We start from the raw sequence: 23,891 nt of genomic DNA, 5'->3' as shown, positions 1-23,891 counted from the left end.
CTACTGCCATTCCATTCGCAGCTGATCAGCACGCTGCTACAGAGAGAGACGCAAAAGATTCCCCCCCATAAACACATTGCGCTATTCAAAGGTTTTCATCTTTAAATTTAATTAAACAAAAATGTCTCAAAGTGATTAAGCATGTCTGACTTCCAGCTTCTTTTAATGGCACAAGCCAGTGCAGTAAATTGTAGAAAGCAAGCTCAGTTAGAATTTTATTTTAATTAAAAAAAAAAAAAGAAAAAGAAAACTCTCAAGATGTGAGGTCCTATTAAAAAAGTGGCTGTTCACTTGTAAACAGAATAAAAATGTTAAGAACACAAAGTTTCATACAGCTTAAACAAAACCACTTTTTTAAGCAGTACAAGTAATGTTACAACACCGCAAGAACACCAAAAGCAGAAAACAAAAAAAATGGCAGAAGAATCACATAACATTACTTACTAAAATGATGAATTATTTACATTGAATATTAATAGCTTGACACTTTTATTGCTCCAATGGTAGTGTGTTGACAAGTAAATGTAGTAAACTGTCATAGTGGGACAATAATAAACACATATTCATGTTTTTGCATACGGAATTTTGTACCTATCAAGAAAAGCATAAGGACTTTTTTTTTTTTTAATTTATCAAGACCACACCGCAAGTAGCAAAAATGTGTTTTTGTTTTAAAACCACCCATCTACAACTGAATCCACACTTCCTCGACTTGTCTGTGCATGTCTTGGAACACTTTTTTTTTTCCTCCTCCTATAGTAAAACAACTTCACAGATGCAGGTCAGGAGTCAGTAGGTAAGAGCTTTGATGCTCTGCCAGTATTCTTTAATACTTCAATACGCCTTAGCTACAAAAACTTACTAGATACAAACCCAAATATTTCCTAGATAAAAACTAGAAAGGAAAGTCAGTGTCAACATGTTTATACGAAAAATTGAACATTGACTTGGTAGACAGTAGCTGCTTTTAAAAATCTGCTGCAAATGCACACTACTGATAGTTACTAGTTCCCTTTTCTCTTCACTCTCTGCACAATGTTTTCTCTTTTGTTGGAACCAGTCAAGGCACTTTCTTTACCACTTCCGCTACACTTTGCTAACATTAATCTCTGTTATATTGCTACCAATTCTTTCTCCAGTTAACAAGAATCCTCCATAAGTAGGTTTACCAATTCATGCTGATGACATATTGTCAAAAGGAGATTTTCAGTCTTGGGAGATACAATTACCCCTGAATGTTTTTGTGTTAAAGCAAAGGATAGCCCAGGCGAAAAAGAACCTGTAGGCAGAGCAGAAGTGCACAGAGTTCACAGCAGTACTTACAGCTGCCTTCACCTTTACATGAGCTATGGAACCTGTCTCCTTCAGATGCAAATAAATACTGCTGCTGGTTTTGCATTTTAATACAAATGTATTTACCTATTCAAACATGGAGCTTACTGTAAATGGCAGTTTTGGCTCTCCTATTCTTTACTAGTTGCTTTATGGCCACATATTTAAATGTCTATTAAAACACAAAAAGAAGAGACCCTTTCATACTTTGCAGACAAATTAAAATAATTAAGGACAAAGTAAAATGTATAGAATTTATATACTTAAAATGTAAACTTTAAAGACTAATATTCTGTGCTTAAGTGCCTCGTGGTGCCCGGGTGAGACCCAGGGGCAGACGATCTGCTGCAGGCAGAGCAGCCTGCGGCGCTGGATGTGGCCAGGCCCACGGGAAGGGGACGAAGGGATGAAAGGATGAGGGTGGAAAGCAAAGCTACCATCTTGTCCTGCCTTGGATCTCCGGTCGTATCGTGGCCAGGGAGCAGCCCAGAGGGACTGGGGGCTCCTGTAGCTCAGGGTATTCTCTCAGCTTGGCACAGCACTTCACAGCAACAAGAGAAATTGGGTTGAGTAATTTTGAACTGAATACAATGAAGTCAGCACAGACTGAAGAGGATTTCTTTTAGCAGCGAGACTGAAGACCGCTCAGCATTCACCACTGGCAACTACTAGCACTCTCATTCGGCTCGCCTGTGCTCTCAGTTGGAAAAGAACATTTTGAAAATAGAGTCACATAAAGAAGAAAAGAACCTGCTGAGATTTCTTGAGTTTCTTACACAAAGAACGAAAATTACTAACAAAGTTCTGGCGTAACAGTAACAAACTTCCATTGTTCTGTTAATTAAGCTAAGCTCCCTTCATTTACTCCAGAAACTTATTTGTAAGGGAAATACAGAGAATTGGGTGTGCTATTTCAGTTTTGGTTTACACTGCATTTTTCTGCCATTAAGTATTTTCTCTGCTTCTAGTTAACACTCATCCTAAAAAAATAAATTGGAGAGAACACTTTGCTTGGTTCTGTGATAGAAATCTGAGTTGCAAAGTGTAGCTAACATTAAATTCGAACAACAGAGTAGTTTTTTATTCGTTATGTTACAAATGCAATTACACAGTTAGTTATCACCCATCCACCAAGTCAAATGAAACCTCCGCACTAAATATTTCACATTTCGGAATCCGAAGCATCAGTCTGTGATTGGAAACTACTGCAAGCGCTGGAGCCTGACACACCTCAGCTGTACAGTAAGAATAGCACAAAATTTGATTTGAAGTTAACAACTTGCATAAAACTGGCCTCTGTAAACACTGCGTACAAGAAATCTGGCCTACTACAGTTATTAGAATGCAATGGTCTAACAAATAGTACATTCTAATATAATATTGCATACTGAAAAGATGCAAATACATTCAGAGGAAATCCCAAGTCACCCTGAAACTAAAAAGCAACTTGGGATGATGTCGCAAGGAGTCAAGTTGCTGCAAAGAAATGCCTGGACGCTTACAATGATACTCATCACAAATTGCAGATACTCAAGTCATCTGCTGTTTTTAATCTGATTTCTTATTTCTAGTTAGGACAGGGAGGGAACTTGCATCAATTTTCATTTGCTTACTATTATCAAGTGGTCTTGCTTAGGTCAGCCATTACAGGGAGTTTTTCTACAATTACTTCCCTTCCTGAGATCAGGCAAACAGGGAAGAATCCAAAAATACTTGTAAATTCCACAAGGCATTTGTGGCTCTTCAGACTGTGCCTGAACGCCAAAACATACACGTGAACCCTTTCAACTGATCCACTTCCTCCCACCAGCATATTTTGAAACACTACTCTGATTTAGATAAAATTTATTTCCACTGGAAAGGATGCCGTGTCACTTAATTGTTAAAACGTTGAAGTATTATCGCACTACAAAAATAACGAAAGCGTTACTTCAGCTTTGATTTGGCTGTTCCAAATTTTTCTCCTTAGTAATAAAGGTCTCCAATTATGAAACATTTTTTTTCCTTACTTAAAACCAAAACTTGACATCTATATATTCCTAACTTAAAAAGAGGCTTTAGGGTATTTTGCTAATAGCAGCCGCCATCTACCCCACAAATGCAACTTTTTCAAAGGTGAACAGTATTTAAGCTTCCTATTTCAGGTGTTACAAACAACATCTGAAATACCTTTTAAAAAAAAAAAAAAAGACAGAAATGCTATGCATTTTTCATCCATTTACTAAACAAAGTGCAACTGAGCCCTACACATCTGATAGTATGTACAAACTCATTATGGCTTTACCATAAAACCAGCGTGTGAATGGGTCTATACAATCAGATGGCTACTAGCAAATGTAACGAATAAAACAATGTCAGACTGTTGGCAATAGAATAAGAGCTATATTACATTCTGTAAACCTTGGCATACCACACTTTACATTATGCAAAGAGTCAATATTTACAAATCCATAGTGGGTAAAATAATTAACCCCCTAATGTAAATGACGATTTTGCAAAGTGCAGGACAAAACCAGTGCTGTTGATTGCAAGTCCTATGCAAGCAAGTTATACTAAAATCATTACTACTAGACGCTTACCTGGACATTTCTACTGAGGGTTTATAGGATTGCGACGTTTAGAATGAAATATAGTATGACATGGCATTAGGATGCATGTTTGAGGACAGCAAATATAGAAATTAATAAGGCAGCATGCTCAGAACAAGTTTAAGCAGCACTGATGTTAGATCCCTAGTGGCAACCATATCAGTTAATGTCAAAAATTCAGAGTGCAACATAGAAGCCTCATTTAACATAAAAAAAAATGTGCAAATTGTTCTCTTCTTAACAAAAGAAAGTAACATAGCAAGGAAGATATTCTACTGACGAACATTTTTAAGTCACAGCAAAGTAGACCATCTTCTTTCCAAAATCATCTACAAGGCACTAAGGGTAGAAAATGACAGGTAACATGAAAGATCAAATGCTGTTCCTCAGTCAGGTCGAAATATGGGATATTTTGGTAAGAACTCTATTAATATTACCTGTTGAAGAAGGGAAAAAAGACAAGAACAGAACACAGTAACCAAAAAGTTCAAACCTTCAGCGCAATTTCCATGCAACATTGGCTAGTACATAAGACTAAACCTGAGATACTCTGTAAGTAACAAAGCAGAGATTTCAGTCATTTTGAAATACAGGGCTTCTGGACGCGTTTTTGGGGTGACTATCTCTTTTCTTCAAGCCTACACAATCTTTGCAGCTATACAGTGGATGGGGGAGTAGCAGGACCACAGAAATATTCTAAATTCTACTTTCCTAAATGGACTCTCTGTCTTGGTTAAAACTTCATGAAATTCAAGAGCTAGCAAAAAGAAAGAAAAAGAAAAAAAAAAAAAGAGATCCATACAAAAACCACACTACTATAAAAATGCAATATTTCTGCACAAAGAATTTGAATCAAAGGAATTATGAATACCAATGGAAAAGGCGGATCAGCATTAAAGAACTATGGACTGGTGTGGGAGTCACACCAATGTGCAAAGTCCCAGTGGGTCTCCCTCACTACAAATTACAGACCAAAACAAGTGTACCTGCAGCGCATATGTAGAATTGTTATGCAGAGAAAACATGTTTAGCGGTGACAATTTCTAAGTCTCAATATATGCCACGGCTGCTCTTGTTAAAAGCGGCTTTCAGGGGTGTATGTCAAACATGACTGCACCTTTTTCGGAGAGGTGACAGTCCAGTAAGTTAAGGATTTGCTCTATAAAATCATAGACATGTTGAATACCAAATAAGTAACAGAACTAATACTTACATATTCCATCATATTGCTAGTTTCGCATTTCCTTTTACTCAGCTTCCAGTGCAAACCAAGCTAAGAAAATAATTATCAAAGGATTAATGCAGACCGCAGCATTGTTTTGATGAGCAATGTAACAAGCGCTAGCAATATCAAATTATCAGGATCCAGAACACTTCAGACACAGGTTTAAGATCAGTATAAAGTATGGCATTATAACAAGACTGTAACATTCCTACATGCAAATTACGCAAAAAGCCCCTACTATTCTTAAAGCTGAAGAAAACAAGCACTCTAACTTTTCTTACCTTATGATATAGTCTGTTATTTTCCCATTCTAATAACTTCTGAATTGATCTTCTAGTCTAAAAAGTAAGTCAAAACTGTATTATAAATGGTTCAGTAGCCAGCCTCATCAGAAGAATCTTACTATTGCATTTCTGGCTTAAGATTCATTTAAAATAAGTTAGTTTTATAGAAGTAGAACCAAGCAAAAGAAAAACTATAAATGGAAGTCCTACCACTTGAACTCCCCACGCCTCAACATCAGATCTTCTTCAGAAAAAAAAGAACACACCCACAGGTTTTTTGTTAACTTAGGACAGCAACTTTCCCAGAATTCATTTACTTGGTAAGAGATCCTTTTGAATTTAGTATTTTTGACTACCATAGCCAAGCCAGCAAAACAGAATCTCCCACATTCTCTTGGCCAAATACTGCACTCACTACAGGTGGTCTACTGACAACACGTCATTTCCATACATGTAATTTCCCAATTTTGCTGATGTAACTGTTATCTGAATCCTGAGAAAATCTCAACACCACAGAACTCCAGCTCACAACAAGCAGTGCCTGTATTTTCAGCTCTTGGACACCGAATTGCATATGACCTTCATGTTCTGCTCTTTACACAACTGTGGGAGAGGAGAAGATTTTTGGCGTTTCAGTGATTTTTTTTAAGGTCACAGAAAGCCAACTGTGATGATCTGCTCTAGTTCCTGTGTGGTATGCCACAGAATTCTATTCACCATTTCTTTGCTAAAACTATTAATGGTAGGTGAGCTACACCATCTTGTTTAAAAAAAAGATACAAAGCTATCCAATCCTGAGTCAAAGACTTAATGGTGAAGAATCTACCACTTCTTTGTAAGTTTTTCCAGTGACAAAGCTATCCTTGGAATTTAAAAGTACGTGTTGTTTCCTGTTTCAGCTGTCTTAGTTTCATATTCCAGCCTTTGGATCTCATAATGCTTTTTGTTGCCAGGTGAGTGTACGGGGACTGGCTGGCCTGGAGTTAATTTTCTTCGCAGCAGCTTGTATGGTGCTGTGGTTTAGATCTAGGACTGAAACAGCTTTAATACCACATCAGTGTTTTAGCTATTGCTGAACAGCACTGACCAAAGGGATATTCCGTGCCATGTCCCGTCATGCTCAGCAATAAAATTGGGGGCAGTTCTTTCCAGTGTAGCCCACTGCCCAGAGACAAGCTGTGCATCGGTCTGCTGGTGGGAAGCGGTGAGCGATTTGCCTTTGCATCGCTTGGGTTTTCTTCCCTTCACTTATTAAACTGTCTTTATCTCGACACATGAATTTTTCTTACTTTTGCTCTTTTTCTTACTTTTGCTTACTTTTCTTACTTTTCTTACTTTTTCTCCCCCATCCTGCTTGGGTCGGGGGGAGTAAGCAAGTGGCTGGTGGGTGCTGAGTTGCTGACTCGGTTCAACCCATCACAAGAGAAAATTAAGAACCATCTTATACTTGTGATTGTTAGTGATCAAATCGCTCTAATATACACACACACATACCCACAGAAGTAGCATGATCTTCCCTACTCCTACCTGATACATATTATTTATACCCTTGAGAATTACATTAACACTACAACATCACACAGGCATTTATTTAGATTTTCACTAGCACGAGAATATTAAATATGGTTTTAGAACTGCAAATATTCCATCTGGATCTCTCAAGCATATTCCTCTGCAATAAGAACGTTTATAAAGGCAGTTAAAAAGAGCTAAAGCAAGTCCTGTAACTTTTTAGTGATCCAGGCTCCAGCAATTAGCAGTTCAACAAAGTTAACATATTATGCCTTTAGTGCTTTTTTTTTTTTTTTAACCAAAACCTCAATGCCAGTCAACGCAACTGTTATTTTCTTGAGCAAGTTGGAAAGTTTGGCAAAACACTTCTGTTTTATTTTCCGTGAAAAGCAATGCCTATTCCTCATTTTTGCTTTTGGTTTGTTTTATTAAAGATCATAAACTCTTGAAAGCCAGAAGTATTACTTTTTAACAGATTTTTACTGAGGCTCTTTTCCTATAATTAAATTGACAAGTGTGATAGTTCTAGTGCACCTACGTACTATTTACATTTATGGATAATACAATTTTATGGCTACAAGTCTTACAAACTATGTAGCTGCAAAGACTATCATTACACTATTCCTGTTGATGTATTTCCTAAACATTTACTGCTGTGATAAATCAATTCTAAATGTAAACCATAGAGGTAATTAGGATCATGTTTACTTCATATTGCTAAAGTGCTTTTCAGAATTATTACTTTGGACCCGATTACAAGAATTGTCAGCTTTCTGTTGACAATAAATAAAGGGAAGTCTTAAAACTTCCTGAATAGAAAACAAATCTGTGTTTGTTCTTAATAGAAACAGCACAGTAAAATATGTCAAATGAACCACAGCTCAGAAATGTTATGGTAACTATTGCATGCAAAAATGTAATTTTTAATTTAAAAAAATACTTATTCTGGGGTGTGGGGGGGGGTGCGAAGAGGAAAAGTAAGTTTCACTCCAGTTCAAGCAGCCTTTGAAGGTCAATGTCCAGTTCTGCACTCATTTAACTCAATTCTTAGACCTTTAGAAATCCTGGAAATCAAGGTTATCACATACTGCATCCTGTTCTTTGACCCGAGATAGGATTAGCTATTCCTAAGACTATTAATTCAATTGCTGATCTGGTATCATTGACTTCACTAACAAACATACTTTTTCTACTTTCTAAAGAATAGAAAACGGAATAACCTTTGGAATGCTAGCGAGACAAAAAAAGGGTTTTAAAATGGGGATGATACTATTAAACATTATTTAACAGTATCAGCAATGGCAAAATGAATAGAATAAGAAGCATGAAACGTACTTACTCTTTTGTTAAGACAGACTACAGGCCACAGGCTACAGCCCAGTGTGCAGCAGCAGCACAGACAGCCACAAAGCAGCCATTTTACATTGACAGGGAGATTCTTTCTTAAACAGGCATTCACACGGCTGATGCTGGTCTTGAATTCTTCTGGGGCAACCTGCAATAGAAGTGCTGAACTTCAGTGGAAAGCCATTACAGGTGTATTTTCTTAATAATTGCCTCTACAGGTTAAAATGTAAATGAAATATAATACGATTATACAATATGACCCCATCTTTTGAAACACTGGTCATCCAGTGAGCATGAAAAGTCACTTTCCTGTAACAAATTCATTTATGGTGCATGCTTTGTGAAAACTTGCATTAAAAAGCTAAACATTGCTTAGATGAACAGCCTCATCCTTATTTATTGCACCATTAATAAATCAATTGTCCTGATAACATAGTGGCCCCAAACAAAACTAGAAGTGGGACACAGCTGTGCAACATGTGCACTGGCTATGCTGACCAAAAAAAAAATTTCAAGAATGACAGATAGCTGGTTTCCAAGGGAATGCAGGCCAGCTTCGTAGTAAAAACACGTGTCACACAGAAAAAAGGATAATATTGTCCAAATTAATTTCATACCAATGCAAGTCTACACTGTGCCTGGGGGAATGTGGACCTCTGTCCACAAATAAATCCCTGGAGTGGTCTGTATCAACGTGAGGCCACAGCTTCACCTGTGGCTGCTTCCTAAAATAGGGAAGCCCAGAAAGACATGTACTGGATTATATTCAAGGCAAAGAAATGCATCTTGTACAGGGTTAGGAATAAAGCCTAGCTGTTGAAAAACAACTTATTTAAATTAAGGAATATTCAGCAGCGCTTACTCAAAATAATATCTTGCTACTGCAGAGTCACAGTGGAAAATTACATTTTCTATCAGAAATGAGCTCCTTTCTCCGATAGCAGCACGTTTCTTATAAAAGAGTGAGAGCACTTACCTATTTACATACCCCAAATCCCTCATCTCCCTACGGAATCTAAATAACTTATATCTGACAAGTCAAATATGGATTTGTGGTATAGACTCCCAAGATGGCGCTCTTAACTGTAACACGATCCAGCATTCGAATGCACAAAGCGGAATAATCAGATCCAACTTCAATAGACTTGACCAGTCAGGCACCACAACGCAAAAAAAACCCCCAAAACCAACCCCAACCCAAAACCAATTCACCAACAACACCAAAACAAAAAAAAAACCACAAAACCCAAACCAACTTTCCTAACTACTTGCCACGTTGAAGAAAAATACCCCCAGAATTAGTCTGTATACAGAGCTGTGCAACTCCTACATAATCCTTCCAACCAAGCGAGCCCAACTCTGTTCATTTAGTTCTGCAAACAAGGGCAACAACAAAAGCATTAATTTAATGACAAAGACTCCTTTCACCAAAGGAGCAAAACTATGGGACAGGAAATGGAGAGGACCTGATTCTGCTACCTCCGCCTATTCACAAGAGCTAAATTCATTAAAACATTGCAGGAAAGGAAGTAAATAAATACAACATCTGTTTCCTGGCCATTCAGATCACCATGCGGTGTAGAGTCAGAGGTCACCTGGGTTTGTACACAAGCCAGGCCTACAGTTAGTAATGTAACTGTAATTTATAATTTAACATTGTGATTATTTTATAGCAGGAATTAATAAGTACACAGAAAGTGTTTCTCTTGCAATTATACAGCCCCCCCCCCCCCCCCCCCCCCCATTAAATAGACTTTCTTATAATTCTTTTTACATATACAAATGGAGCAAGTAAAAAATTTTTCTTTCAACTGACTGGAATATCAACATTTAAATATATTTTACAACAGACATCTTAGGTTGGGGGGGAAGAAAGAAAGAAAATGGCAAAAAACCCAGAAATCCCATGTATTAGGGCATTTTCAATGAGCAGAACAAAAATCACATTGTAATGTGGAAAACTAGCCTGTATTTGCATGTATCTGAGACAGAAGGTTTTACACATCTCTTTGGCAATGCTGGCTCTTGTATTTAGGATACCACAAATATCAGCTGCACATGAGTAAGACCATTTCATCTTCAATGTGGGAGCAAGTTTTGTAGTAAAGTACAATCAGGTTGGTTGTATGCAGCACGAGTAACACTGTACAGCTTCTGCAGTCAGACATCCTTCAAAGTAAATTGAGATTACGTACATTAAGAAATTAGCATTCTCAACTCTTAAGGAAGTTTACATGTTCCTAACATTTAGATAGATAGAAATGGCACTTTCTTTGATAAGTCTTTTGAAATTTGTACACGTATCATTCTGTTTATTTGAAAGACAAAAATAAGTAGTTTCTTTTCTTGACCCTATTCATACTTCCACAATGAATCCCACAAAGAAAAGAGAATGTTTCATTTTCTGTTAGACACAAAGTTTACTCCCCCTTGACAACAACACACCCCAACCCCAAAATACAGCTGTACGAACCTACTAAAGACAACGGAATCACAGAGTCTAGAATTTAACTTAACATGAAGAAATCTTATCAGCAGTGATAACATCCAACGTGAAAAGAATCCAACCAGATTTTTAGATCCCAGCTGGCAGAAAAATTTGGGACCTAGAAAGAAAGCGCTGGGATGACGAGATTCCCTATTTCTGTGCTACTTTTAAGGGAGTCACTGTTCACAGCAGGTTAACAGTTTGATGCCACTTTATCAGAACAACGGTGAAGTACTCTCCTTCCTGTAGAGCACAGAGCTGCAAATGGCTAAACTAGAAACCAACTTGGGATGCCACCAAGAAACAGAAAAAATTCCTATTTCAGGAATTTTGGTATGATGTTCACCTTAATATAGCATAATGAAAGCACCACTACTACCTGATAATGCACCAAATACTTTCATGTAAAAGTGACTCTCTTAGCTGCAACATAAAATGAAATTACTTAAGATGGTTTTGGCTAACCCAAACTATGGGATATATTTCTCCCTTTAGGAAATGCAATCACGATAAATATTTCTGTCAGTCAATGACACATCTTCATTTGAAACTAAAGGAACCAGGAACCACGATAAGCCTCATTCTGTGATAAACAGAGGCAAACCACAGTTTTTTTCTCTCAGTTTACATCTCAGTAACAAAGTATTGTTACACAGTGACAAAGAACAAAGTACCTGTAAATAAAATAACTGCTCTAATTTAATAACAAAAAGGTATCCAAATGAAACGGTCACCAAAGAATTTTGTTGATTTTCTGGCATAATTTTAAATCTCACCTTTCTTGCAGTTACAGATACTGAAAGGTTAATATGAAATCACTAATGCATTTCAAAAAGAGAATTAACAGCGCCTCCTGCACAAAGAAAGCTCCCTAAGAAAGTCTAGTTTTGAGTAATTTTGGAAAGTCTCTTGGAAAGTTTCTGTCTGGGTCTTTAAAAGAATGAGATAAGTACATAGCTCCTGGCTGTGCAGTACACCTTGTAAAGAGACATTAGCTCCTTTTAGGTCTTTAAGGGAGGGGGAAAAAAAAAAAACATAAAAGGAAAGGAGGGGGTGTCATAATATTTTACAACAGGATGCAAGAGAATCTACAAACACAGGAAGAGAGCAAGTAAAGCCCAGCAGGCCTGATCTTTCTCCTTCAATCATCATGATCACAAACCCTATCAATCACATGTTGCAATGGGATCACAATACCAAGACCCCATTTTATGGCTTACGTTTCCCTGCATTGCACAGTCATCTCTGTATAGGACCCTTACTGTTTTAAGATGAGGGCAGGAAACTCCACTTTCTTCCTTAAGGTTCACTGCCTCCATCATTTTCTTGTCACCTGGAGCACTGTGTTCTATTGCACCATATATCATGAAGAGTATTTTGTTAAAAGCTTTTAAATGCTTGTTTTAAAAGAATTAATAAACCTATCAAACTGTAGCACACAGAATTTAAATTTAGGCCAAAGTCCAATCACATTATTAAAAGTTAAATATTGCCTCTGTATTAAATGCAGTCAATTCTTTTCTTACAATATTCTGTTGAGAAGAATGCACTGTTTGAAAGCCCAGCTCGGTCTTCATAAACCAGCTGAAGCTTGTGTCTCACCCTGCAAGATAGATATTAAGTCAATCTAGCTGAATTAGCGAGGCCCAACATCTAACCTACCTGATATTTTCCTTTCCTTTACTGTTTTATTGTCTATGTTTTATCCTCAAATATACACATTCACCTCTCCCCAAAAAAGCAACAAACATGTCTCAATTAAATATTTAAGATGTAATTACATGCCTCTTAGCCCTAGGCTAATTTACAATACCTATCCAGACTCTGTAAAAACTGGGAGATGAGGAGGTAGGGTAGATGGGTGAACGAGGAGGGGTATTTCAGATTTTAAAACCAAGAAAATTAGCGGAAGGTTTACTATCATCATTATGTAGATGGGCAAACTGAGGGTCAGGAAGCTTAAGTAAATTCCTAAGACTACACAGTGTCATAAAGCCAAAAAGTTAGTGCTTCTGGGAGAAAGGTGTAGCTAGATAGTTTTATCTAGTTAGGATTTCTATTGTGCATTGGATAGATTTTCATCCTATGTTTAAAAACCTAGATCTTCATCTGTATTTATCAAAAAGAAAAACAATACTATAGAGAAATCCATCAGCCCCACCTAATGGCTTCATCTTTTACAGTCCATTAGCAGATGGGATATATTATTAATATCAATTCACACTGGACAACAAAGCCATTAAACTTAACGTTACACAGACTTTCTGAATAAAGTATGACATTGCCTTACACTAGCTGTGTAGTAATGCAAGTTCATAGTAAACATTTTAATCACAAACTGTTAATATAAAGTCGCTATGCTATTCATAAATTGCATTTCATAAAAAGTAAAAAATCTGTATTTTAAGAACAGTAAAAGATCTTAAAGTGTATCAACTACAATGCTTATGACTGTGAATTATTTATCATGGCATTTGAAGAAAACCTTCTTACTGGAAAAAACTGACTGAGTTTTCATTTTCAATAGGGATAAAGGTGATTGACTGCCACAACCAGTGGAAGAAGCAGATTATTTATTTCTTGCAATTCATGAAAGTATTAAAAACCAAAAAACCCACAACCGTGGTTTCTAATGTCTTTCATGGCAGCGTGTGGCAGGCAGTAAGAAAAATGTGTTTACTACCTCATTTGATTGGTGTTTTCCCCTCACAAGAGGGACCTAATTTATTTTCAAGGTCTTCTTACTCAGAAAGCCCCTCAAATCCACATGAGAAAAAGACAGCATACCAAGATTCTGAACAGAAGCAGCACACACGTACAGCAAATCCCTGCTCACATGGTTTATGCTGTCACTGATCAGATCTATAGAAGAATGAGGGTAAATGCCAAGTAGAAGGAAAGAACTTCCTCTTTCCTCTTTTTGCTAAATTAAGTCCAAACAATGAACTGAACTTTAATTTAAACTTTTGCTCACTGTGTGTTTAACAAGAGGAGGACGATCAAGTCAAAAATGTGACAGGCATTGATGCTCGTATGAAAAAGCATAGGTTTGGGGGGGTTGGGTTTGTTTTGTTTTTTTAATATACACAAATATATTTTAGAGAGAGAGAAAGAGACGAAATTATATAATCAAATTAAGTTTTAACGTTTCCTGCTAGGTATTTTCTATTGGCTAATTTATAGCAAACTACAACTTGAATAGAAGAACATAAAAATTATTTCCAGGAAGTATTCTGTGGCTTTTCAGTGATCAGAAAGAGCTTCGCAAAAAAGAATCAACCTTAAACATGCAAGGTAGTGAAATGCAAATGGTGTTATCGCCAGCCCTCCCGTTCGACACTATGGAATCGGTCAGACTCTTCCTTTTGAGCGCAGTGAGATTCTGAAGCAAGGCCAGAGTTCCCAGGCTGTCTTTTAACAACCAAAAACTCCAAACAGCAACCTGCTTTTCATTTGTACTGCTGTCAAAAAAGCTGGACAAATTCAACACGAGTATTTTACTCATTATACTAGGGGGTGAAAATGAAGGAGAAAAACACCAGATGGATTTGGCAGAACCAGGAGACGCCATCCAGCTGCATTTTAGTATATTGTTAATATGACTCAACAGCTACTGCAAGAGGCTGCAGAGGTAGCGTAGCTGTATGGTATGACATTAGAGAAAGTAGTCAGAGCCAAATAAACTCTTTCCTCACCAATTCTGGAAAAGATACACAAGGGGGATATAAAATGAAGCAAAAGAAAAGCACTAGAGAGTGAAACAGCAGAAAGAAAAAAATCCGAGAGAAAAAGAATTCAAAAGTCTAAAAGAAGAAAAAAAATTATGAAAAGAATTTAGGACCGTAACCAAGAATTTTGTTACAAGATTTCATTAATTAATAGCTACAAATGAATATTTATTGCACTTGCACTTAGTAAGATGACAGGACTCCAGAGAAAGCAAGAGACCTGTCACCTCTAATTTTCAGAACTAAACAATTACTGTATTTCTGAAAATGTACTAAAACCCTACTTAATTTGTAGATTTAACACTATAATGTTTTGTTCCTTAAAGCTTCAGATAAAACAGATTTTCTTCCAGAGACCTGTCTAAATATAAACTCAAGGCTTGACAGACATATTAAAAAGAGAGGTCTAGTATTTGAAATAATTTAATTCACACGGGAGGTAGCGCAAACTCCAGATCTATAAAGCAAGGTTAAGCGAGTCTTGCTTTCATGTAGATTGCCTGCATGAAAACAGTATGATGCCATGTTGAGCTTTTCTGTGTTTAGAATGTCAATAACGATAGCAATCACTGCAAATCATTTTTTCTTGTTTCAGAGTACACTGTAGGGACTGGACGTCAACCAGCTAGTTCATAGAGGACAGAGTTAATTCAACAGTCTTCAGCGCAGTGCTGGCCTGCACTGCGGATTCACGAGCACGTATTCGTAACACAGAAACCACTGGACGCACTGGATCTTTCCATTTAAAAGAACAGTTTAATCTCACACTTACCTTCCCTGTCAGAACAGAAGGAAATTCTGTATCAAACTTGTTGCTCAAGCCAAACCTTGAAAACAAAAGAGACAAACAAAATATATTCCACCTAACTTATTTTGTTTCCCTTAAAAAAAGTAATAGATTTTGTACTTTAAAAAAAACTATTAAATTTCTTTTGCCCTTACATTTACATTATTTCATGAGCTTTCAAGCTAAGTTTTATCAGGTCTCGTGTACCATTCACAAGGTCATTTATAAGACAGAGAAATATAGCTTGTTGCCTTACTTCAATACCTTCAAGTCGCTAAAAGTGCAAAAATTCTTTTACAGTTGGATGGCAGTTAAGTTTCAATCTTTAAGGAAAAAAGCTCCAGCTATTAAATTCCAGTTTTACTAGGTTCAATAATCCTTCTACTGCTATTTTTCTTACTCATGCAATTTATTCACATGCAACAGATAAAGCTAGTTATAAGGAACCCATTCATCATCATCTTAGAAATTTATAACCATACAGTTTTAAAAAATTGCTTTGGGCTGAGTTAAACTATCTCATGCAAAACATGTAACAGCCTACACAAAGAACAACTTTAAAACAACTATGAACTTGAAGAAAACTAAGTCTTGGGTATCACTGTGACTATTCTTCATTGAAGCGTTCTTGTTACTGAGCAAGAGGCAAGTCTTCGTTATCGTCAGGGAAATCTACAGGGAGCTGGACTTCGCTTGTAAACCTGTGTTACCACTAGCTCCAAAACTACTGAAGCGGCGGACATTTCCAAAACGCTAGTGGTGTAGATCAGGATACTGACAGTGCAGGCTGACTTGACTTTATTATTTTATTTAAAGCATGTAAGTAGGCAGGAAGTTAACTAAGCTCTGATGCTACACCTGCTAGCTTCTGCAGAGCAAGAACTCTGATCTTCCATCCCCTCTACCTCACTTGAAATCTTTAACCTTTGCAATTCGGTAATTTAGCAAAATACAACAGCAGCCGGCATCTCAGCTACAACCTTTACGTTTGAACAGAGCTTAATGTTAAGTTTGTAAAGTTAAATACACCGCACATCAAGTTCACTGTGAGCTCTGCTTAAACTACCTCCTGAGTATTTTTGTTCAAAAAAGGAAAAAAAAAACAAAGGATCACAGCCAAAAAGAGGAGCACAAATACATTTGGTATTGCAATATTTATTGTAGAAACAAACCTTCTGGAGACAGAGTATTTGCTTTGAGTCAAACTGACACCTGAAATACTCCTCACTGGTCACTTAGACGAATACTTGTATTGCTGAAGCGCCATCAGCCCCCTATCACTGTGTAATACATACGTACCCGTGTGCACAGCAGAATAACTCAGATATCCAAACTTGGCAATGTAACTTGTTCAGAGGTCTACAAAAATGTAAAATAAACCTTAAAGAAGAGAAGCATAATAAAAGAACTTGTCCTGTCTTTAGAAATCCAGTAAGCTAATTAAAACGTTTGTCAACAATACCAGTGAAGTCCAATCAAGTTCTTCAATGGCTAATTTAAGTCAGAGACTTCACTCTTGTAAAGAGCAGCATATTGGAGCATTAGTCGTGTAAAACATTAAAAAAACCCCAAAGAGTAGATCTTAATTGAAGTGTTTCTCAACCTTTGTCTCTTAAGCTATTCCAAGCGCTATAACCAATTGCCACCTATTTGTGTTTGTTTCATTCAACGTATTTTCACTGAAAAGTTTCTAGAAGCGCATGTGGGCGACCTGAACGTCAGCACAGCATGGGCTACTGCATACTCAAGGGAACTGGAAAGCCATGATGTTAAATTAGTGCTACAAAACCAAACAGTAAAACCAGTAAGATTTTAGGCAAGCACAAAGGTTACTAATATAAGCACGTTTCCATTCTCTGTGAATGTAACCTGGCAAGTCAGCCTCCACATTTTGCACCTTTTCTTTTTAAGCTGAGATCTTCCAAGTTTTGTTATACTATATATTTATTAAGGAAGCTTGAGGAGCAATGAGGGAGTCTTTTCAGTCTTTAACAAAATCCACAAAAGACTAACAATACACAAGCTTGTTTTGAGGAATATGGACTTTTCTGTGTATCAGCAATGAAACTACCTGAAATGAACACAAACTTCTAGCAATCAGACAACATAATAAATGAACTACTGGCAAGTTCAGGTAATACTGCAGAATTATTTACTCTACACATATAACAGACTAATTCAACTAAATCATGCCAAAGGCCCACCTAGCCCGGAACACTGACTCTTACAGTGGCCAGTAGCAGATGCCTAGGAAACAGCAAAAGAAAAAAAAAAAAAGCCAACATGTACTTCCATTTCCCTAGAATACTCTTCTGACCTTCAACAATTCATAGTTCAAAAACTTCCTAAGTCATAGGTAGTGTCTTTTATCTCACAGTCACATATACTCATTAAAATTCCCATTGCACCACCAATTTCCATAAAGAGTAACATAAATTAGTGCCTTCTGATTTAGATCTATTAAGAATCCAAGGCCACAATATATTTTATTACGTTGAATTTGAAGGCTGATAATGTCATGAAACATATTTAAACCCAAAACTTTTATCAGTTGCCAAAACATTCCATTCAGTTATGTCCAAGAAACCTCAGTTACAGAAATACATCTCTTTGATGCTGACACCTGCAAATGGCTAAAAGAACAGAAAAGGTTTTGCTATACTGAAAACAGGACTATGCTACATTATAATACTATGCTTAGTCAGCATCACTGATGGCCTTTAACAGTTTTACTCAAGTGTCTCTAGAAGTTTTACAGACTCTCCTCGTGATGATTTACCACATAGTTCAGAAACATTAAACTCCTATTAGATGGGGGAGGAGGGGGAATTCAAGAACCAAATAAAAAAAGATTTTTTTTTTAGAAATGTTAAAGCAGAATGTTGTATAGTTCTATAGCTTTGCAAGCGACTTTGTAGAAGTACTGAAGTGTTATTAGAATATTCAGTGTAAAAAAGGTAAGACCTAAAGTCTCGATTAAGAGATAAGTAACTTCATTAGACCTACAACAGACTAATGATCTAGCATGATTTGGCCTATGGAGTCGTCTAAAATTCAGAATATTTACAAATAGCTATGTAAATAAATTCCAGTACCTGTCCTTTAAATCATTTAAAGCATCAGTTGGTGGCGACTTATTTCTGGGCTAGTTCTCTGGCTCCTCAGTGACAGCTGCCCGAAGTCTACCATTTAGAAATTCAGGTAAGTCACCCATCTACTTTGGTTGCAATTTTCTCACTGGATGACAAGGATCTCTAAAAGCAAGGCACTGTTTCCTATAGGCAACAACACTGGCATAGAACTAGGGCCACCTCACAACACCTCACAGTTGTTCTGCCTCCCTTTCCCTGTTTTAATGTATGGCATCAGACAAACCCCGTCATCTCATTTCCCCCATTTGTAAAGTGGGGAGAATGCAACTTCTCATAGGGAACTGTAAGAAGATATATTCATAAATCCCTCAAGTTAAAGACTGAAATGAACACCCTGAAGCATCAGGTGCAAACCCCACCTGCAATAGGTATCACATTATAAAATTCTTTCTGTAAGTTTACAAAGCATAAGGAGGTAAGGTTTCCTGTCCCCAGAACTGAAACAGGAAGATTTTGGAAAACACTTTCTCCTATCTAGAAGAGACATGTTTACAGGTGCTTTACCTTTTTTTATTTTCTTTCGACTTCATTCTCTTTTATCCCAGTACTGTATTTATAGATAGTCATCAGTCTTACCAGACTACACAAGCTAAACCCGTTCAGTCAACTCCCATACAATAGGCTCTCCAACCTCCTTTTAGCACGGCTTCTTCCCCCACACCTAACCCAGGTTACGTTTAATCTATCTTGAACAGACAAGCTCGGATCCCACTTATTCTTTGAGGTATCGTCTAAGCTTTGTCCAGCATTAGAGAATAAAGAAGACATTCATCAAGAGCCCTGAGCTGAAATCTCCTTAAACATGTAACATTTCTCTTCCTAGCCTAGGACGTTTTCCTATGAAGCCAACGGAACTACTGAAGAGCGTCCTTACCCATGGATGATGTTTTGGAAAAACAGTTTTTGATAACTAGTGAAAGGCTGAGGTCATTTGCTATTTTAAATATGTGGAATCTGCTATTTTAAATATGCGGAAGATGGAGTAATATCAGCCAATAATCAAATGTCATCTTATCACAACTGAGAGCACCTGGCTCTTCCCTGCCTTCCCTAATTGATGCCCTTATGCTTTTCATTACCACCTGGATTGTGGATCCCTGGGGCACTCCTACAGAAAATAATGGGATAACAAAAGTTAACTTGTATCCCAAACTAGGAGGTCTGCAGACTTAAGCAGGAATCACAAGCTGCATACTAAGGGCAAAAATACACATAATGGCTATTTCATTACCTCATTACTATCCATCCACATGGACTTAATAACATGGAAAGATTACATCAGATAAATAAAAACTTATAACCAAGTTAGAGTTTGTTTACTGCTCTGTTTTTGAAAGTTATTGCTGTTGCTTTAGTAGGCATATGACTCAGTCTTCACTAAAAATATTTATGTTGAGATATGTGGATACACTGACCAGAGTCACACTGACTATGCAAGAAATAGGGAACAATGGGTTTATAACTCATTAAAATGGAATTTCAGAAGCAAAGAAAAGGCATTTACTAGGTCCTAGTGATTTCTCTGTGCTAAAATTCAAAAGCTTTCTGAAAACAATAAATATGACCGATAGTTAATTTTTTCAAAGTAAGAATCTTCTAGAGTGAAAGAGCATTGAACGAGGTGAGCATAAATTTTGCTAACCGCTTCCACATACGTTCTCTCTCTCTCTCTTGTGTGAGTAAAATAACCCAAATATACTTTACATGATCACTCTTACCATGCACAGGGGTAAAAGGGTTAGCAAAACAGTCAGTGGGAAAAAGCAAGATCCTGCTAAAAACCCTCAGAAGATTCTTGGAATTTATATTTAGTACTGTTGGATACTGCAGTAGAACTCTGTTAGGGCCAGCAGCTCAGTGACAAGGTCATAAGAATAAAAACTCTCATGCAAGAAACTAATAGGTAGTTTGAGTCTACTAACTTGGGAGTTTTATAAGAGGACTGTACATGAAAAGCTGGACCAGAAGATGACCCTGGAATTAGAGAATTCTCCCTTCTCTATACACCAAAAGTATCCAAGAAGGCCAGCGTCAGATGAGGAACAGAAGGCATCTGAAACAAAAATCCAAGGAAAACAATAGCTTTTTAAAAATAACTAGGTTTCTTTGCTTTTTTTTTTCCCCAATAGAGTGTCTGACTTGTCAGGACAGAAATTTTTATCAGCAATGTTCCAGACAGGTTCAGAAAACAAACACAAGTTTTACTCGATGACGTATCTCGCTTCAGTAACTAGAGCAGGCTGCTTCTGAAGCCAACTGATTTCAAAAGCAGCAGCATCCCTATGATCAAAAAGTGACAGAATTTCAGAGCTACATACTAAGCAGAAACTCTTGAGGAAGTAAAACATTTCCCATTTCATAAGGAGGTTAGGACTGCATACTATAGTGGCCAGGGTTTATTTGCATTTCACTGGTAACATCTACTAACTGGTTTTATTAATATAAGGAGATTTAAAAATACGTCATGAACTGATAAAAGCTGCCTTCTGCCATTGAGGCAGGTATACCTGTACAGGAGGAAAGCTGGGAGGAGTGGAAGAAAGGGAAAAGAAGGTGGATGGGAATTCAGTTCAGGAAGTTACAAGGGCACGTATGCTAGCTGATGATTTCCGCATCACTTACAAGTTTTCCTTTCTTTTGCTGTAGAGATCACTAGTTGACAGAGTTCTTGGAGATGCTCCTGCCCATCCCCAAAAGACGCTGGAGCCGAGAAGGAACTTTAAGGAACATCACTGATACACAAAAAGCATCACAGCAGACAAAGCAGATAAGTGTGTAACATTTTTTTCCAGTTTAGTGCTTAAAACCAGATAACTAGTCAGATGGGTATGTGGTATTCTGATCATTTGGCTTGTGTTACATCCCTCCTTCAGTCAGGCCACATGCTACTTGGGGTCAGGACAGAAGGAAATTCCATCAACACAAGCAAGTACACTGCGGTGCAGCAGAGCAACTATCCGCTGGCGCTAGCGCAACGCAAACCTGATTGAGACTTACATGACAGACACAGTATCAAATCCAACATTAGTTCTCTTAGGATGAGAGAGCCTTCCCCACCCAGTGTTTTTGCTGCAGATAGCTACATCACACTGCACCTATTTACAGAGAGAAACGTCCATTCTTTATGCAGTCCAAAGACAGACCCAAAGCAACGCAAGCTTGATGGATCTCTGCAATACAAAAATTTCCATACCTCCCTCCCTGCCACGAAAATGAACGTAAAAACCAACAACTTGTTATGGATGTACTTTGTTATATTAATTCCTCCACTTGCAGGAGTAGGAATATTAAGAAAATCCCTTTCAGTAAACATTACGTATAAGGTCACACAGTTTGCTCAGCTTCTGTTCCAACTGTTTAAACGAGCAGCAAACATTCCAGCTCATGTTGCCTTCTAATGATGAAACCCCTTAACCTAAACCAAACTCACAAATAAGTTTGGAGTAGATAAACTCCAGCACAGCCATGTGCCTCCTCTGCAGTGCAGTGCGGGGGCTCCACGGCTCAGCTGAGACAGAGAAGGGTCACAGTGGAACGGTCTGAGCAGGCTGCTGATCCTCGCGTGGGGCGGCGTTTAATCTTTATCTAACAGACTGTTCGGAAAAAGAAGTCCACCCAGCACTGGCAGGGCTGCTCAGCGGCTGCTCCTGCAGCGGACAGCCAGCTGAACTTCAGTTCTTCAGTCACGACTTTGGGTTGCCTAAAGCGACTGGAAAACACGCAGTTTCCCGTTTTAACACGTTAAAAGCAGAACTCCTCTCACAAAACAGGTGACGGGGGGGAGCGGGGCTGCAGACCACGGTACGGCGGGCAGCTCCCGCCCGCGGGGGAGGGGAACCTCGGGGCAGGCAGGGACGGGGCTCGGGCCCCCCCGCCTCCTCCCCCCCTCCCGGCACCGCCAGCCGTGCCCCCGCTGCCCGCGGCAGCCCGCTGCGGCGGCACGATGCTCCCGCCCGGCCGCCCCCGCCCCGCCACGCCGGCCCTGTCACGCTGCCTGCCGTGCCCGCCGCCAGCCCCCGCTCCTTACACGGTGATGTGCCCGGCGCCCCGTACCGCTACGGGATCCGGCGCATCGCGGGGCCGGGGCAGCTCCTGGCTCCGCACCACAGGCTCGGACTCCTCCTCCTCCTCCTCCTCCTCCTCCAGCTCATAGATAGTGTCGAAGTCCGCCATATTGGGGAGTAGTACGCTCATCTCAAGCCCTCCCCCCGCGCGGCCTCGCCGCGCGCCTGCGCACTGCGCGCGGGAGGGGGGGTGGGCGGGGCCCCGTGCGCCAGCGGCGGCGGGAGGCCGGCGCGCAGGCGCAGTGGAGCCCGAGGCGGCGTGTGCGCGCGCGCGGCCGTGAGAGCGCTATGGGGAGGCAGCCGCGGCGGGGGGGGGGGAAGGCGGCACCGCCTCAGCCGCGCCCCGCGGGGCGGAGGGGAGCTCCGGGCTGCCCGCCCGCGGCGGGGAGCGCCTGCTGAGGGCATGTGGGGATCCCCTGCAGCCGCCGCCGCCGCCTCTCGGGAGGTGGTGCCCGCCGGGGGGGCGGGCGGGAGTTGCCTCAGCGCTCCCGGGGCGGGGGGCACGAGCCGGCGCGAGGGGGCCGCTGAGGGGAGGCGGGGGCTTCCCTCCCGCCCGTCGGCGCGGCGGGTGGTGCTCCGCCGGGTTGTACCCCTTTTGCGGGCGTATTTCTGTGGCGTTTTTAATGAAAAACAGCCGCCTAGATGCTTTCCCCCTCTTCCCCTCTCATTTTTCGTCGTTTGCTTGCTTAGTTTTTCGCTCGGGCTGCTCACCGCGGTGGCTGAGGCCAAGGTGAGGGAGGGGATGATCTTCTCGACGAGGCCAGTGGCTGTTGAATCTTCCCCAGGCTTTGAGATGGTTGTCTGGGGGCTCTTGGTCGGTTTGGAAACTGAGTTCCGTGCAGGGTTAATGGGGTGGTGAGAGGGAAGCAAATCCACGTAGGAGTACCGCCAAAATTGGGGAAGAAAAATCTCTCAGAATACTTGAGAGCAGAGGAATGCCCCCTCCCCTGCACACAGGTGTAAATTATTATTGAGGTGAGCTTAAGCACTTCATTAGCCACCTACTGCAAATGGGAAGTAAGCCAAAAAAGCACTGGTGCTTGTAATTGCGATGTAGGAATTAGAAATAAAATTCTGAGAGGGTGGTTGTTTTTTTTTTTTAATATTAGTGTAGCTACCGTAAAGTGATGAGTTGGGTCTGGTACGTGGCCAAATCCGAATTCCTGACTCGCAGCTGCTGTAAGGAAGGGAGCTCACCTCCTCCTAAAAGAGGAAGAATGGGTCTCCATCCTTGTCTGCTGTTCTTGGGAAAAGACTTCCCTCATAAATCATCTTTGCTGTTTTTCAGGACTTTCTAGACAGCAGCAAAATGCAGTTGACTTGACTGAAATTTTTTGCTACTTCCAAAAGCAAAATTGTTATGAGCTACAGTTGTATCGCTGCT

The 23,891-nt window shown here is 39.4% G+C and overlaps 1 protein-coding gene across 1 annotated transcript; it reads right to left on the bottom strand.

Annotated features, from left to right (window-relative positions):
• Positions 1-3,386: 3,386 nt before the first annotated feature.
• On the bottom strand, positions 3,387-22,637 carry CHIC1 (cysteine rich hydrophobic domain 1). Its single transcript, XM_075720389.1, has 6 exons — positions 22,471-22,637; positions 15,277-15,331; positions 8,281-8,436; positions 5,427-5,483; positions 5,134-5,193; positions 3,387-4,357 (listed from the first exon to the last, which is right to left on the bottom strand). Exons 1-6 carry the CDS (start codon positions 22,635-22,637, stop codon positions 4,307-4,309), a joined length of 546 nt encoding a protein of 181 aa, XP_075576504.1. The 3' UTR covers positions 3,387-4,306.
• Between the last annotated feature and the right edge of the window lie 1,254 nt (positions 22,638-23,891).

The sequence above is a fragment of the Pelecanus crispus genome, chromosome 13 (assembly GCF_030463565.1).
Source record: "Pelecanus crispus isolate bPelCri1 chromosome 13, bPelCri1.pri, whole genome shotgun sequence".
In the NCBI taxonomy this organism is placed as follows: Eukaryota; Metazoa; Chordata; class Aves; order Pelecaniformes; family Pelecanidae; genus Pelecanus; species Pelecanus crispus.
The sequence above is the reverse complement of the archived record's forward strand: the minus strand, read 5'-3'. Positions and strand labels throughout refer to the sequence as shown.

Coding starts and splice junctions, on each gene's coding strand:
- CHIC1 (XM_075720389.1), bottom strand. CDS start 22,637: ATGAGCGTACTACTCCCCAATATGGCGGACTTCGACACTATCTATGAG. Junction 15,332..22,470: donor GGCGCCGGGCACATCACCGT/GTAAGGAGCGGG, acceptor TTTGTTTTCAAG/GTTTGGCTTGAGCAACAAGT. Junction 8,437..15,276: donor CTTCTGTTCTGACAGGGAAG/GTAAGTGTGAGA, acceptor CTTCTATTGCAG/GTTGCCCCAGAAGAATTCAA.